This window comes from Equus przewalskii, chromosome 6 (genome assembly GCF_037783145.1).
Source record: "Equus przewalskii isolate Varuska chromosome 6, EquPr2, whole genome shotgun sequence".
Lineage (NCBI taxonomy): Eukaryota > Metazoa > Chordata > Mammalia > Perissodactyla > Equidae > Equus > Equus przewalskii.
This window is the reverse complement of record NC_091836.1, coordinates 79,070,312-79,087,838: the sequence shown is the minus strand read 5'-3', so window position 1 is coordinate 79,087,838 and position 17,527 is coordinate 79,070,312. Positions and strand designations below refer to the sequence as shown.

Genomic DNA, 17,527 nt, shown 5'->3' with positions numbered 1-17,527 from the left:
GTGGGCTACTGCAATGGTTTCCTAATTCCAATGTGCTCACTCCCCTCCACTCCACTGTACTCCACTCCAACCCACTACATATGTCCCTGCCCAAGTGACTTCCCAAAGCGCAATTCTGATCACGGCCCGTCACCCCTCAGGAAACTCAGAGGCCCTAGAGCATCCACCTAACTAGCCTGGCACTCAAAGCCTTCCATGCCTTAACCCCAATCGATTTCTACAGCTTTATCACCAGCAATAACTGTCTTTTATTCTTTTTACTTTGATCATGTATTCTGAGTTGTAAAGCATAAATATATTTAAAAGGATAATTTTTTTCAGTTGTAGATCATTATATTTCAATTTCTGTGTAGACTACCTCATGTTCACCACACAAAGACTAATTACCATCTGTCACTGTACAAATGTGCCCTATCACCCCTGTGGCCCTCTTCCCTCCTCACTTCCCCTCTGGTAACCACCAATCTAACCAATAACCAATAAGTCTCTCTTATCCATACACACAAACACACAGAGTGTCTATACTCCAATCTAAATTAAGTTACAGAGAAGTCCCCATAAATGCTTGATTAACTCCTGTCTCCTGCAACAGTTCACAGGGATCCCTTAGAGCTAATTACAATCAATAAATATCTACTGAATGAATGAATGAATGAAATGGACTTAATCCTTCCCCATTTCTACATAAGCAGATCCTAGCTTCCTTCAGAGTTCATTTCAAAAAGCTTCTTTCATGACGTTATCCCACCAGTAAAAGTAACTGCCTGACGCTCTAAAATCTCATGGCCCCTTATTTTCTGTCACACTCAGTATCTTCTACCCTGTAATATTTCTGTATTTCTTATCTCTACCACCAGACTTTACATTTTTTAAGAATAATTATCTGAGTAATATAACCTAGAGAAAGAGAGTGCCTTCTATAATGGTTGCTTATCTTCTTAATTTGCCCACAAAAATTTAAACTCTCTGAAAGCAAAGATTCCTATTTGTTTCTTTTTTTTTTTTTTGAGGAAGATTAGCCCTGAGCTAACTGCTGCCAATCCTCCTCTTTTTGCTGAGAAAGACTGGCCCTGAGGTAACATCCATGCCCATCTTCCTCTACTTTGTATGTGGGACGCCTACCACAGCATGGCTTGCCAAGCGGTGCCATGTCCACACCCGGGATCCAAACCGGCAAACCCCAGGCCGTCAAAGCAGAACATGTGCACTTAACCACTGCGCCACTGGGCGGGCCCCTCGTGGTTGTTTCTTTTTCCTCCACCTTTACCACCATATCACCCTTAGATTTGGACACAGTATCTAACATATGAAGTGTCCAGTATATAGTCAGTGAATGTATCCATTCACTGTGTCAAATGTGGTGAAGGTAATTCAAAAAGACAAGTGTCAAAAATATTTTAGAATGCCCATATAGTTTTCCAAAACAATAAATTTTAACCCTTATTTTGGATATGTAATTTTTAGTCTGCTATTTAATAAATCAATTATATGATATTTCCTCTGAGGAGATATTAACTCTTAAGAGCCTAAAAACACTAATCTTCTGGGGGCCAGCCCCATGGCCGAGTGGTTGAGTTCACACCCTCTGCTTCAGTGGCCCAGGGTTTCGCCAGTTCAGATCCTGGGCACCGACATGACACCGTTCATCAAGCCACGCTGAGGTGGCGTCCTACATAGCAGAATTAGAAGGACCTACAACTAGAATATACAATTATGTACTAGGGGGCTTCGGGGAGAAGAAGAAGAAAAAAAAATAATACTAATCTTTTTATGAAATCAGCATGGTACCTTCCACAGAGTAGACACAAAGGTTACTGTATGAGCAAATGAATGAACGAACAAATTAAGGAAAAAACCCTACTCCTAGTCAATGGATCACTGAACATCAAACTTCAGAGTCAAAACACCAAAAAGGATAGACTTTAATAAATGTTTTTTAATATTTTCAATTCCAGAAACACTGCAAGATGAACAGAACTGAATCAATCCCAAACTCTCAGTTAAACAGACAAAATACAACTGGACAGCGGCACTGTCAACATCTTGTGGGTGAAAGCTAGGAACTGGGATTTACTATTTCCTGCCACATCTGCAGTGAAGAATCCTCTGGACACTTTCTCTACAAGCAGCCACAAAGACGATTTTGAATGAAGTGCAACAAAAGTAATAGAAAACAGGTCATTTATGCCATCAATTGGAAGAGAAAAAAGGAAGAAACACTAGCTCAAAAGTACTGAAAATCTTGGTTCTGGATTTAGCTACTACTTACAATTGTGACTTTGGGTAAGTCACCAAACATCTCAGAAGTTTCATCTACCTTTTCTATAAAATTAAGGGGTAATCTGAGAATATCTGGGGAAAACTATTCTTCTCTTAAGATCTTTAAAATAAAAATGATAGTTGAAAGCAAAAAATTTTAACATAGTCTGATGGGGTTTTTAATGTAGGTAGATTAACAAATATGACAAATACAACAAAAAGCAGGGAGGTTAAAGGGACCCATACGGTTATAAGGTTTCTAGATTCCTCTTAAAGTGGTAAAATATTAATTCTAAGTAGACTGTGAAAAATTCGGTATGTATATTATAATGCCTAGAGCAATCATTAAAAAAAAACTATACAAAGAAATATAGTCAAAAACTCAGTCTTAAAATGGAATACTAAAATATATTCAAATAATCTAAAAGAAGAAAAGAAAAGAGAAACAGAGGAACAAAAAACAGAAACCAGGGGCCGGCCCCAATGGCTGAGTGGTTGGGTTCGCACACTCCGCTTCAGCGGCCCAGGGGTATCCTGGGCACGGACATGGCACTGCTCATCAACCCATGCTGGGGTGGCGTGCCACAACTGGAAGGACCCACAACTAAAGGTACACAACTATGTACCGGGGGGCTTTGGGGAGAAAAAGGAAAAATTTTAAAAATCTTTTCAAAAAAAAAAAAACAAACCAAATAATAAAACCATATCAATAATTTACATTAAATGTAAATGGTCTAAACACACCAACTAAAAGACAGGTTGTTAGAATGGATTAAAATTCAAGACCCAACTAAATGCTATCTATAAGAAATCCACTTTAAATATAGCAGCATAGCTAAATTAAAAGTCAGTGAAAAAGAAAATGCAGCTCTATTCATAATCACCAAAACCCAGAAATAACACAAATGTTGTTCAAGGGTGCCTGGATTAACTATGGTACATCTATACAATGGAACATGACTTAGCAATAAAAAGAATTATTGACACACACAACACGGATGAATCTCTAACGCATTATGCTCACTAAAAGCAGCCAGTGTCAAAATGTTACATACTCTATGACTCCACTTATATGACATTGTGGAAAAGATGACTACAGCAATTAAGAACACATCATTGGTTGCCAACAGTTGGGGGTGAGGAGGCAGCAAGAGGGAGCTTTTTGGGATGATGGAACTGTGATTTTGGTAGTAATTATACAAATCTACATATGTTAGAACTCACAGAACTGTGCTGTAATTTTACTCCATGTTAAATTAAAAACTAAAGTAAAATAAAGATTAAGTGGATGATCTCTGCAGACCCTTCCGGACTATGATTTTATGAATGATAAAAAAAAGAGGAGGGCAAAAGGAAGGCAGAGGGAAATGCTAATCCTACTAGCATAAAAGCCACTACTCATAAGAACCTCCCTTGATTACTGCCCAAAATATACAAAGCAAATCCAATCTTCAAAACTTCATTCCCAGAAGAGGCTAAGAAAATCAGACATTCAGATCCAAAATGTGTATATCTGAAAATGCCTGTGAATGGCTCTTCTTGTCTGTTTCCATATTTTACACTTTCAAGAAGCTGCCAACTTCTCCTGGCCAAGTGCCACTTTCCCTCCTTGGGGTTACCCGCTGTAGAAGCATTCCTTTATTTCTACTTCACACTCTCACTTAGTGGTGGGGTCTTTGGCAGTCACAACAAAGACTCTGCAAAAGCAGTCGCTTTTGCAAGGTGCCAGAAAGACCAGGGCTCCTCACCGGAAACTAAGGTCCTTGCGGGACACAGCACACTCTTGATTAGTTCCAGACCTGAGGACCCTTGGTGGGGAGGTCGTCTGCACAAGTCAGAAAGCGTTCCCCACCGCCAAAGGCCCCCAGAGGAGGAGGCGGCTGGAGGCCGGCTCTAGGGCACTTCTCCCTTTTCTGGGCGGCCCGGGAGGGAGCCTCGGAGCAGCTGGCCGGCTGGAGGACTGCCCCGGTGCGGGGCGTGCGCTGCAGAAGGCTCTGCCCAGTAACCTTGGGCAAGTCCCTTCCTCTCCTGAGTAAGGGGGAAACTCTGAGGAGGTTGTCTGACAGTCTCCCCCTGCCCTCTCCGAGTCCGAAACTCTCCGGGCCCCCCGCGCCAACAGGGAGCCCGGCGCGCCCCTTGCAGATGCACCCCCGTCCTGCCCCGCTCACCGGGAGCCCCGAGGGGACGCAGGCACCGGCCCGAGGGCACGGCCCGAAGGCAAGAGGGAGGCAGCAAACGCCAAATCCCAGTCTCTGCCGCCTCCGCCCCACGCAGGCCGCCCGGCCGCATTCCGCCCGCCCCGCCCTGCGGTCACCGCCGGCCGGTCCGCTTCCACCCAGGAAAGTGGAGCGCGCGCCGGGGCAGGGGGCGCCCACCTTGAGCTGGGACTTGGAGACCTTGCCGCTGTGGTCGAGGTCGAGCGCGGTGAAGGCGTGCCAGATGGCCTTGAGCAGCTGGTCCTTCAAGCCCCCCATGACCGCGGCCCTGCTGCCCCGCCTGCCCTGCCGGCCCCTCGGCGCGTCTGACGCCCCTCCGCCTCGGCCGCCGCCGCCTCCCGCCGCGCCGTCACCTGACCGCGGCAGGCCCCGCCCCCGCCAGGCCCCGCCCCGCACCGCCCGCCAGGCCCCGCCCATCGGCGCCCGCCCGCCAGCCCCGAGTGGCGCGCTCTGGTCCAGGGGAGCGCGATGGGTGGGTGGCTCTGCCCACCTCTGCCCGTGGGCGTGCCCGTCCTTCCGGCCTAGCGAGAGTCGTGAACGCCGCCCCGCATCCCCCTAGTGTTCCCCAGACGAGCTCGAGCCATTGTCGGTGCTCGCGTGCACACTAACCAAGAGTCCCCATCCCGAGGAAAAATATGAGACTTGGGGTGAGCAGCCTGCCCGGCTCCAACAGGAGCCCCCCAGCGAAAAAGGGAGCCCTGGTCCTGCCTCGGGGCCGGAGTCACTGTCTGAAGAGACCAGAGAAGACCCCGAAAAGTCCCAGGGCAGGGGCTCAAATGCCGGCGCAGTCCCTAGTGGGAGAGGATGTAGAGGGGGCGGGGAGGCAGGGGGGTCTCCGAGGGAAGTTGGTTCATTCATTTCGCAAACGTTTCTTGATGCCTACTGTGTAGTAGGCTCTGGGGGCGCAGAGACGAGGTTTAAGGTGGGTTTAGAAGTCAGAGGGTTGAGGCAACCTTTTCTTCCTACCCCTCAGCTGTTACAATTTAGGAAGGGTTTGACCCAGATTATGCTGCTGTTCCTGGTGTTCCTGTGCTTGCATAACAGATTTGGGACGACCCCAGCGAATCGCTCCACCCATCTTACTTAATCAGGATTAGTGGACCACGTAAAAGAATTTATCCAAGCCTGGAAGAGCTCCTCCTCGTTGCAAATGTTCGATCAATATTCGTAACAAGAGCAATAGTCACTTGAGCTCTTTGTGCTCAACAAATTGAGCTCGCTTCAAATTCTCCGTGTATAAAATGAGCATCTTTGCGCCAGATGTTCTGGAAAGGTACTTCTAGTGCTCACATCCGAGAATAATAGCTATTGCTGGCTGACTCCGACCTGATTAAGTCACCAGGCACAGTGCCTCGCCTCTCCAGGCCAAGACCAAATCTGGACAATACGGAGAAAAACAAATACCAAGAGTTTTCGAAAGAAGATGGTTCTCAGATAAGGTTTGGTTTTGTTTTCCTCTTTTATGTTCCTAAATGCACACATGTGTATCTTATAAAATAGGAAAAGAGCATTACAAGAAAGGGGGATATGGAAAGAGCAGAAAAGAAAGGAGCTGCTTCAATGAGCCTGAAGCCAAAGGGAACTTGATGGGGCAGAGGAAAGGACAGCCCAGCTGAAGGGAAGGGGCAGAAGCGAAAGGACTGTTGGTTCCTTGCTGCCAGGGCCCCACCCTCTTCACCATTTGTCAGGACTTTGCTTGCCCTCCCAGAATGCACTTTCTATCATTTATCTTCCCCGACTCCAGCCCCAGTCCACCTGTCTGCAAAAACAATTGATTTAACCGCTAACTTCTTCCTACCAACTCAGCTTTTCCTGGGTAGTGACAAAAAAGAAACCCTCCGAATTCTCAAGGTTCAGCTTAACCCTAAATGACACTCCTCCTTCTCTCTCAGTATCTGGAAGCACCAAACAGATATTTCAAAGTTTTTTAAAATCACATGACCAGGACATTGTGAACTTCCAAAGTCCCACTTCTTCCACAATCCCCATTCTCATAATCCAAACAAATTTTAAAGCAGAATGATGTCATGGAAAGAGCTGTGCTTTGGAACCTAATAGATTATATTAGTTATCTATCTCTGTGTAACCAATTAACCCAAAATTTAACAGCTTAAAACAATAATAAACATTATCTCATATTTTCTATGGGTCCAGAATTTGGAAGCCACTTAGCTGTATAGTTCTGGCTTGAGGTCTCTTGGGAGAACTCAGTCCGAATATGGGGCTGTAGTCATCGGAAGGCTAGGCTGGTGCTGCAGAATCTGCCTCCCAGATAATTGGACCACATGGCCTGGTTCACAAAGAGCCTCAGTTCCTCCCTATGTGGGTTTGCCCACGGGTTACTTGAGTGTCCTTACAGCATGCCAGCTGGCTCTTCCCAGAGCAAGTGATGCAAGAAAGACAAAGGTAGAAGCTGCAATTTCTTTTATGATCCAGCTTCAAAAATCACTCACCACTGTTTCTGCGATGTTCTACTGATTACCCAAGTCAGTCCTAGTTAACGTGGGAGGGAAACTACAAAACAGCATGAATACCAGCAGGCAAGAATTGCTAGGGGCCATCTTGGAAGCTGGCCATCACACAGATGTGGGGCAGAATCCAGGCTCTACCATTTGCTCACCTATGCGTACATATGAGGCTTCATTTCCTCGTATGTAAAATGGGAATGCTAAGATTTATCTTGACAAACTACTTTGAGGCTTAACTGAGAAACTAATGTAGATGAGACACAGCATCATGGTATCTGGCAACTATTGATGTTTAGCTCATTTGGTGTCAATTTATATTGTCAATTTAGCTAAGCTGGAATTTAGTTCCCCAAATTTCTCTTCCTAGTCTGGTTCCAGGATAGGATTAGCCACAAGAGAAATTTACATAAGATTTAGAAGAAGCAAGTGAAGCCGGCCTTGTGATCTGAAGGTTGATGTAGGGTGCCAGGTGCCAGCTGCAGACGGTAAACTTGTTACGGACCTGCTGGTGCAGAGCAGTGGCAAGGCCCCAGCTCTTCCAGCTCCCATCACGTCTCCTAGTTGAGCTTCTCCAAGCCCTGGGGCAAGGCACATATGTAGTTCCATGTTAAGGGCGTCAGCTTCTTCTGCAGACCACCTGCATTATCAATGTGAGGGAGAGCTAGAAGTTCCATTTGTCTCCATGGGTTCTAGTTAGTCCTTGTGGATTCCGGTTTATCCTCACTCTCCCTCAATCTATTCCAACTTTTCTTCTTGAATACTAGTCCTGATAACCTATCAAATTCAGGCCCCTTACCAGATTCAGAGGCAACACCCTTCCGCAGACTTCTTCACCAGCTCTCTTTGTGATCCCTGGTTAATGACTTTTCTCTGATCCTCCAGCCATCTCCTTCCAGACCTTTTCTTTCTTAGCTTCTCCTGCAATTGTGCTGTATATAATCCCTATCATAAATCCTGTATTCCACAGTGTTGCCGCTTCCCTGAGCAGCCCCTAACTGATACTCACATTGGTGACCTTAGATACTGCTAACAAAAAATACGTGCTATTGGCTTTGGACAGGGGGTGGACAGAAGCTAAAATGGCTTCAAGTGAAGGCTTGAAAGGACAGGGAGGGAGTTGTTATTGAAAGTCATTGTTATGAGTTGAATTGTGTCCCCCCAAAAGTCGTATGTTTAAGTCCTAACCCCCAGCACCTCAGAATATGATCCTATTTGGAAAGAGAGTCTTTACAGAGGTAATCCAGTTAAAATGAGGTCATTAAGTTGGGCCCTAATCCAGTATGACTGGTCTTCTTATAAAAGGGGAAATCTGGACATAAAACATGTACACAGGGAGAATGGCACGTGAACATGAAGGCAGAGATCAAGGTGATGGGTCTACAAACCAGTGAACACCAAAGGTTGCCAGCAAACCGTTAGGAGCTAAGAGAGAGGCGTGGAACAGACTCTTCCTCACATTCTTAAAGGAAACCAACCCTACTGAACCTTGATCTTGGACTTCTAGCCTCCAGAATTGTAAGACAATGAATTTCTCTTGTTTAAGCCACCTGGTTTGTGGTAGCCCATTATGGCAGCCCTAGCAAATTAATACAGTTGGATAAAAGGTGGACAGTGTTATATAGTGGCAGAAAGCTTCGCACTGAGGTAATATAGTGTTCTCAGTGATTCTTAGCCCAGGGAAGAGAAGGGATGGTCTTTAGGAGATTTTAGGATGTGGCTTTTGTCTAATAGAGTGGACCTAAATATGATTAACAGAAAACCCACAATGTTGTTAAGAGAATTGTATTGGTAGAAGCACTACCAAACTGGACTAAAAAGAACAGAGATAGTTTGAAATGAAAAGAGGCCTTGGGACACCCAACTTTATAGGAACAGGAAGTAGGCTGAAGAAGAAACTCATTTGCAAACACAGGGTATTTCTTATGGAAAGGGAAGAATGACTAAGTGCAGAGTGGAGAGCCCAGAGGGAAGAGCTGAGAAGCACAGAGAAACACTCCCATGGAGCAGGACTGCACCTTAGTCAAGAAACTAAAAACATGTACCTGGATGGATTTCAGAATTGCGATGGACCAGTGACTGCTATGTGCCTCTCATTCCTCTTCTCCCCACTTTTTAAAATGGGAGTGTTATTGTAGTTATTCTGTTAACAGAATAAAAAAGAGTTAACAGATCAGGCCTGACTGCTTGTTCTTAGAAAAGTCTGCTTATAAGATTGGCCTTTGGCCTGCAACTGGGAACATAGATTTCAGGAAGGTTCCCACTGTTAACTAATAAGAGTGGCTCTCTATGCCTAAATTGTTTGTATAAATGATATGGTTTATGTTGAAACCTGTCTTCCCCTAGGAGTCTGCCATTTGGATACATTCCAGGCAGAGGCTGCCTACATGACTAGACTTCTATAAGAACCCTGGGCCTTAAGTCTCTGATGAGTTTCCCTGGTTGGCAATATTTTACATGTTTTTTCTTTTTTTTTTTTTTTAAAGATTTTATTTTTTCCTTTTTCTCCCCAAAGCCCCCCAGTACATAGTTGTATATTCTTCATTGTGGGTCCTTCTAGTTGTAGCATGTGGGACGCTGCCTCAGCGTGGCTTGATGAGCAGTGCCATGTCCGTGCCCAGGATTCGAACCAACAAAACACTGGGCCGCCTGCAGGGGAGCGCACAGACCCAACCACTCGGCCATGGGGCCAGCCCCTTACATGTTTTTTCACTACTCATTTCTGGGGGACTTAAGCACACCTTGTGTGACTCCACTGATAGAGGGCTCTAGAAGCTTCACCTGGTTCTCCAGACATTGTCCTCATGTGCCTTTTCCCTGTGCTGACTTTGCTCTGCAATAAATCTTAGGCATGAGTCTGACTATACGCTGAGTCCCATGAGCCTCCATAGTGAGTCATCAAACTGGGGGGTGGTCTCGGGGACCCCTAACACAAGAAGGGAAGGGACAAATAATTTGTCTCTTTAATTCATAGTTCTTCAGATGAAGAAGAGTTGCAATCAAGGAGCCTTATCCTCCTGAATCTGATTTTGATGAGATCTTGATATTCAAGCCAAGTCCATGAAAGATACCTGAATTGTGGTGGCTAGAATGGGATGAGGACTGTAGTGGATAGTCTCCAAGATGGCTGTCACAAACTCTGTCCCTCCCTAAAGATCCATCCGCTTCTTCATATCAAGAGGTGAAGTCTAATTCCCCTACTCTTGGATATGAGCTAGACTTAGTGACTTGTTTGGCCAATAGAATGTGGGAGAAGTGATATGCTGGGACTTCTAAGACCAGGTCATAAAAGTTTTACAACTTTCATCTGGATTTCTTGGAATTCTCACTCTTGGAAACTTGTTGCCATGCTGTGAGAAACTAAAGCCATATGGAAAGGCCACATGGAGAGAGAACAATGCTGGCCAGACCCCAGCTGTTTCAACCATACCAGCCCAGACATCAGAAATGTGAGTGAAGGAGCCATCTTGGACATTCTAATCCCGGTAGACACTACATGGGGAAGAACTGAAACCCCAGACGTATGACCCCAGTCAAGCTGTCCCTGCCATTTCCAGCCATTTGAGCCAACCCAGCTGAGGCCCCAGACATTGGGAAGCAAAACCAAACCATACCCCCATGGCCTGCCCAAACTTCCCACCTACTGAATCATGAGCATAATAAAATGGCTATTGTTTTATGCCACTAAGTTTTGGTGGTTTGTTATGCAGCAGTAGATAACAGAACAGCAGTAACAAGGTATTGTTCCCAAGATAATATTTCCTTCCCTTGCCCACCAAAGAAGATTCTGCTTAGCCTACTCTGGCTCTTTCCCTCCCTTGCCTTCCAAGGAGAGTCCTGCCTTCCCAGATCAGTTCTTGAGCTGTTTTTTGTAATTAGGAAGAAAGGAAGAGAGAAAGAACACCACACGGAGAGGTGTTTAGGGAAGGGGCAGTTGGTGAGAAAAAGGGAAAAGTAGTGAAGCCAGGTACCTGAGAGTTAGTGTAGATATTCAATAAGAACATGATTGCCTTGAAAAGTTTATCTTGTCAATTTGCTGTTTGGGAGGTGACTCGGGAGTCATGAGGGTTTGTGAGCTTGTTTTGCAGAAGAAAGAATGCCTTTGGGAGATTGCGATCACTAGATGGCCGGCCCCCAGGTGCCACTGACACTCAGAAGTCAGAAGGCCCAGGGGCTTATCAGGAGTGACCACTTTGTTTCTCCGAAGCTCCTCCTGCCAAGCCCCTTAGCTCTATTAAACCCCCTGCTTTCTGCTCTTGTGAAGGTGGATTTGAAAGAACCCAGGCTCCCACCTTCTCGTTCTGGCCAATTCAAATAAACCTTTCTCCATCTCCAAGCTCCGATGTCTCAGTGTTTGGCTTACTGAGCATCAGGCACACAAATTTGAGATTAGGAGGTTTGGTATCAGCAGCTGTAGTATGTGAAGGCAGTGGATGGGAAGGGGGATTCTAAGAGGTCTCATAGGAGACTGCATAGCTCCATCATGTTTGAAAGGTACAGATAAAAGACTTGAAATCTTTTAAAATTGGCTTTGGCTGGATGGACTGTGTTCTTTGATTCAGGGCTAGCTTAGTCGTGGCTAACTCTCATGGCTTCCTAAGTGTTACCATTAAATGGCATTCCCTACCCTTGGACTGTGTTCCAGACCATCCTTTCTGTTTCTGCTAAGTGCTACAAAGGAAAAGTACGGGCTGATGTGAGAGTGTATACAGGGAGCGTACTGCTCCGTTGGGAACAGGGAAGGCTGCAAATGAGGAGTGACAACGTGTCTGAGTCCTGAAGGATGAATTGAAGTTAACTGGGCAAAAAGCGGGGAAAGAACCTTCCAGACAGAAATAGCAGCCTTAACAAAGCATGATTTAGTCCAGAAACACAAGCGAAAGCCAGTGTGGCTGGATTGTAGAAAACAATGGCGAGAGTGCAGAGATGAGAGGAGAAACTGGAGAGGTCAACATCTGAGGCCTAATATGCCAGGAGCACCAGGCTGTCAGCTCTGTGGAGCTCTTATCATCCCCAAAGGTCTGAAGTACTCTGTAATCAGTGGGCACAATCTGGCACTGAGAAGCAGAAATGCTGAACAACTGTGCCTGAAGTTGGCAGAGGTGGGAGTCGTGTCAGCCCCTCGCCACTCAGCAGCTGATAGCATCTTCATTGCTGCCATTACCCCACAGCTTTCCTGGGGGTGAGAGGAAGCTTCTGCTTCCATGGCAAGTTTCATAAGCCAGTCCTGAGGCTTAAGCAGAGCCTCAGGGAGTCAGGCCTGCCCCACATCCTCAGAGCCAGGTGAAATTGCAGTCTCCACAACTCGTGAAAATAACAGCCCTCTCTGGCTCACAGGGTTGGTTAGTGTGAGGAACAAATAAGGTAACAGCTGGGCATAATCGCTAAAGCCCATCTAAGTGGGAGGGGCAATAGTGCCGAACAGGAAGGAGGAGAATATAATAATAGAGTTCTGACGCCAACAAGGACAAAAGCCTCTGAGGCCTTAGGGTTGGGTGGTTTGCTCAAGGTGCACCAGCAGCAAAATCTGATCTTTTAATTATAAGAACTATGTGACAAGGCTAACTCTGAAAACTTTTTTTGTGGGGCTAGCCCCGTGGCGCAGCAGTTAAGTTCACAAGTTCCACTTCCGCGGCCAGGGATTCGCCGGTTCGGATCCAGGAAGCAGACACGGCACCGCTTGGCAAGCCATGCTGTGGTAGGCGTCCCACATATAAAGTAGAGGAGGATGGGCACGGATGTTAGGGCCAGTCTTCCTCAGCAAAAGGAGGAGGAGTGGCAGCAGATGTTAGCTCAGGGCTAATCTTCCTCAAAAAAAAAAGAAAGAAGGAAAAGCTTTTTTTTCCTTCTCCCTCAAGCCCCGCCCAGTACATAGTTATATAGTCTAGTTGTAGGTCCTTCGGGGTCTGCTATGTGGAACGCCACTTCAGCATGGCCTGATGAGCGGTGCCAGGTCTGTGCCCAGGATCTGAATCGGCGAAACCCTGGGCTGCTGAGGCAGAGTGTGTGAACTTAACCACTCGGCCACGGGGCCTGCCTGTGAAAGCTCTCTCAGACATCACTAGCTGGAATTTAGGCTGAATGAGCCCAGTGTTCCAGGGGAGAATCTCGATTTAATAATCCTTCACTGAGACCAAGGCCACATCTACTGCCACACTGAATGCATGAACATCCATGTCAGCCTGGCCCACTGAGGTTAGGAATGAGGGTAGGCTTCTCAGAGGTGGGGACTGAGTCTCGAGAGTTAGTAAAAGTTCACAGACAGCTGTGGAGAGAAGGAAGGACATTCCAGAAAGAGGTAGCTGAAGTATGGAAGCCAAAAAAAATAGCATATGGGAGATGAAGGAGGAGGAATGTGGCATGGTGTTCTGGCTATGTACCATTGTGATTTATAGTAAGAATTATATATTTCATCTTCATCCCATTCTTGCACATAGTGCCCTAACACCCGTGGAATTTCCTAAGTGCGGGGAGAAATCAAGATGTCTTTTGTTATGCAAATAAGTTGACATTTGGAAAGTACCTAAAGGTGGGGGCTGGTTGCCAGAGGAACCAACTTTGTGATTAGAGGGTTGGAACCTTGAGTCCCACCTGCTGACCTCTGGGGAGGGGAGAAGGGCTGGAGATTGAGTCCAATCACCAATGGCCAATGATTTAATCAATCATGCCTGTGTATTGGAGTCTCCATAAAAACCCAAAGGATGGGGTCTGGAGAGCTTCTGGGTCAGAGAACCAGAAAGCATCCATGTACCAGGCCCCAAACTGCATGGGAACAGAAGCCCCAGAGTTCAGGACCTCACCCTATGTATCACTTCATCTGGCTGTCCATTCCTTTAATCTTTTGTAATAAACCGGTAATCTAGTAATTAAACTGGTTTCCTGAGTTCTGTGAGCCACTCTAGCCCATCAATTGAACCTAAGGAAGGGGTCGAATGAACCTCTGATTTCTAGTCAGTCCATCAGAAGCACAGGAACAACCTGGACTTGCAACTGGCATCTGACGTGGGGGCAGTGTTGTGGGACTGAGCCCTTAACCTGTGGAACCTGATGCTATCTCAGAGAAGACAGTGTCAGAATTGACACTGGCTGGTGTTGGAGAATTACTTGGTATAGGGAAAAAACCCACGCATCAGAACTGGTGTCAGAATCATAGGCTAAGATACCCTGGTCTCTGCAGTCAGCAAGGTGATCCAAGAGAGGGTTTTTTTTCAGGAGAAACTGAATCCCAAATCCAGGCAGACCCTCCAAATGAGCGGTGAAGTCTGAAAGGACTAGACAGAGAGGAGAGGAATCTGGTATAAAAACAGTGGTGCAGAAATCAGGGAGATCAACCAAAGCCAAGGGTGGGAGGCAGAGCCTGAAGAAGAGCGATGATTCGTACATGGTTCCCGTGGTCAAAGGCAAGAGTGTGACCTGAGGGCTTCTGGGTAATGTCCAGCCCAAGTGTGACATACAAGAAGATGAGTGGATGAGATCAGCTAGAGAGAAGAGAAAGTAAGATGAGACAAGAGTTTAGGGCAGGGGGCTGGCCCCGTGGCCGAGTGGTTAAGTTCACGTGCTCTGCTGCAGGCGGCCCAGTGTTTCGTTGGTTCGAATCCTGGACGCAGACATGGCACTGCTCATCAAACCATGCTGAGGCAGCGTCCCACATGCCACAACTAGAAGGACCCACAACGAAGAATATACAACTATGTACTGGGGGGCTTGGGGAGAAAAAGGAAAAAAATAAAATCTTTAAAAAAAAAAGAGTTTAGGGCAGAATCCTGGCCAACACCAAAATTTGAGAGCCTTAAAGATGAGTGCATGAACGTGCAGCCAGAGAGGTGCAAAGTCTCCCCGGCCTCTGGCACCCCTCTCAGCCCCACTCTCCCTTCACAGTGCCCCTCGTTCCTGAGTTAATTCTTGATCCTTCCTCTCCACTCTCTCCAGCAAAACTCCCTTTGTGAGTGTAGGAAAGCAATCTAAGTTAAAGCAATCCACATTTAGGTTTGAATGATCAGTGCTTCTCTACCTTCAGCCAATCCTTGAGTGAAAACCTGTGAGTGTAAATTAATCTCTAATGGGTGAAATTTCAGCCTACTTGACCTGGGAATGGTAAAGAAAGCTTCAATTGTGGGTGCTCTGGGCATTGACTTTAGCTTGGTGGAGGGAAGCAGAGGAGAGAGTTGGAAGCAGCCAGGAAGCCTCTCTGAAGTCCTAATTCAGTGACACTCATGTGGTTCCCTCTTTCCCACCACCTTTTTCTAACGGGGGACATGCATGGTTTGAATCTGCTGGAAACCTCTAACTGACAGCCACATGTACACAGAGATTCTGGGAGCTAGGACAAGCCAAACACTGGTGTCCTAGGTCCAGTTCAACTTCAAGATGACTATCCTTCCTTCCGCCCCTTTATTGACTCTCAGCAAGGACAGAACAACTCCGGCCTCAAACTCCACACAGGAAACTGATGGAGAGAGTAGTATAGAAGAGGTCATCTCTTTCCATCCATCTTTTCCCTCTGGGAGCGGTATCAAATGTTTTTTCTTCTAGTATAGCTATGGAAAGTAGGATGGCGGTTCCTCAAAAAATCAGAAATAGAATGACTTATGGTCCAGCAATCTCACTCTAGGTATATATCCAAAAGAAATTAAGTCAGTATCTTAAAGAGATATCTGGCCTTCCATGTTCATTGCAGCATTATTCACAGCAGCCAAGACATGGAAGCAACCTAAATATCCATCAGCAGATGAATAGATAAAGAAAATCTAGTGTATATGTATATATATGTATACATATGTATGCATCACATATACGTATATATACATATACAATGGAATATTATTCAGCCTTTAGAAAGAAGAAAATCTTGACGTTTGCGACAACCTGGATGAACCTGGAGGACATTATGCTACGTGAAATAAGCCAGACACAGAAAGACAAATACTGCCCGATCTCACTTATATGTGGAATCTAATATAGTCCAAATTCACAGAAGCAGAGAGCACAATGCTGGTTGCCAGGAGTTGGTGGGGACGGGGAATAGGGAGACACTGGTCAAGAGTACAAAATTTCAGTTTTGCAAGATGAGTAAGTGCTGGAGATCTAATGTGCAGCTATAGTTAATGATACTATTTTGTATACTTCAAATTGCTGAGAGGGTAGATCTTAAGTGTTCTCACCACCAAACAAACAAAAAAAACCAATGGTAACCATGTGAAGTAATAGGTATGTTAATTAGCTTAATTGTGGCAATTATTTTATAATGTATACATATACCAAAACATTGTCATACACCTTAAATAATATACAATTTTTGCCAGTTATACCTCAGTAAAGATGGGGAGAAAATCATCAGTATAAGAAAAACATTTTTTTCTTCCATTCTTCACTTTCTTCCTTTCTTCTTCCATGCTTTCTTTCCTTTCCTTCTTCCTTTCCTCCTTCCACAAATAAGTATTGAGCACATTCTCTGTACCAGGTATTGTGCCAGGCACTGGGGATCCAACCATGAACGTGCAGTTGGCCCTTCCCCTCATGGACTTAGAGCTGGGTGGAGGTTCTCTCCTTTCTGCTGATGACTTAAGGCGGCCATGCCATGTGGGTGCTGCTGAGTTACTATTCCAGAATGTTCATCAGGCCCTCAGAGTAGCTTCCTACTCCTTCCCATATTGCCAATCTTTCCCCATCTCACCCATCACCTACCCTTTAATATATTAGTAGAGTCATCCAAAGGTTTTACCTCCCGGGAAACAAAGGATTGCATTTGCAGAGTCAGCTTGCTTTCTTCAATAACACTGGATTAAAGCACCATCTTGTAACACATTATCAGACCTGGTTATTATGTGACCATCAGGTTAATCGTTTTTTCCTGTTCTTGGTACAATTCCTGCTTTTTGCATAATTCTTTGGCTTTTTCACAGTTCCCTGTATACACTCTTCCTTCATTACACCTGAGAGAAATATGTTTATACTTTACGCACAAAATATATTTCACAGAAGAAACAAAGCTGCCAAAAATATTGGCACCTACTTTGAAAATTAATACGAATTTAAATATACTTTATTATGTTTATCCTCCTTTTGTAATATAGTTATCTTTTTATATACTTCTTTGAAACTTTCCACTTTGACTCATGAACTTTTTACAAATATTATAATTAACTGTAATCATTATTCTTTTTTGAAGCTCAAAAGAACCACAACATGGCCAGTGAGAACCCTGTTATGTTGACTTCATTGTCCAATCAGCAGCATTTTCAATATTTTGGGAAGCATCCTTTTCTTGGGCATTACAGGCCGCTCCTAATTTTTCCCTGCTCGAAGACACGGAATTAGCCGTGCTTCAAAAAGCCTTGGCTTCTTTTTAAGGTTCATAGTAGAATCCAAAATCTGGATGTTGGGCATGCAAGTCACTTTGGTAGTGAGTAAGATCGTTTCCAGCCAGCCTGGTGGTCTAGTGCTTAAGATTTAGCGCTGCTGTGCTCAGGGTCGCTAGCAGTCGGAATCGACACTACGCACGAACGACAACAAAGGGTTGTTTCCAGGTGACAATGTTTTTCTTTTTAAGCCCATCACTTTGCATTAAAACTTTCCATTTTTATCCAA

General features: G+C 45.3%; 1 protein-coding gene across 1 annotated transcript in view; it reads right to left on the bottom strand.

Annotated features, from left to right (window-relative positions):
• The window catches only part of SWAP70 (switching B cell complex subunit SWAP70), a 66,530-nt gene extending 61,690 nt beyond the window's left edge, over positions 1 to 4,840 (bottom strand). Inside the window, exon 1 of the mRNA XM_070626322.1 lies at positions 4,635 to 4,840. Within this exon, the coding sequence (XP_070482423.1) occupies positions 4,635 to 4,733 (99 nt within the window). The 5' untranslated portion in view covers positions 4,734 to 4,840. The remainder of the gene's footprint in view (positions 1 to 4,634) is intronic.
• Positions 4,841 to 17,527: the final 12,687 nt, after the last annotated feature.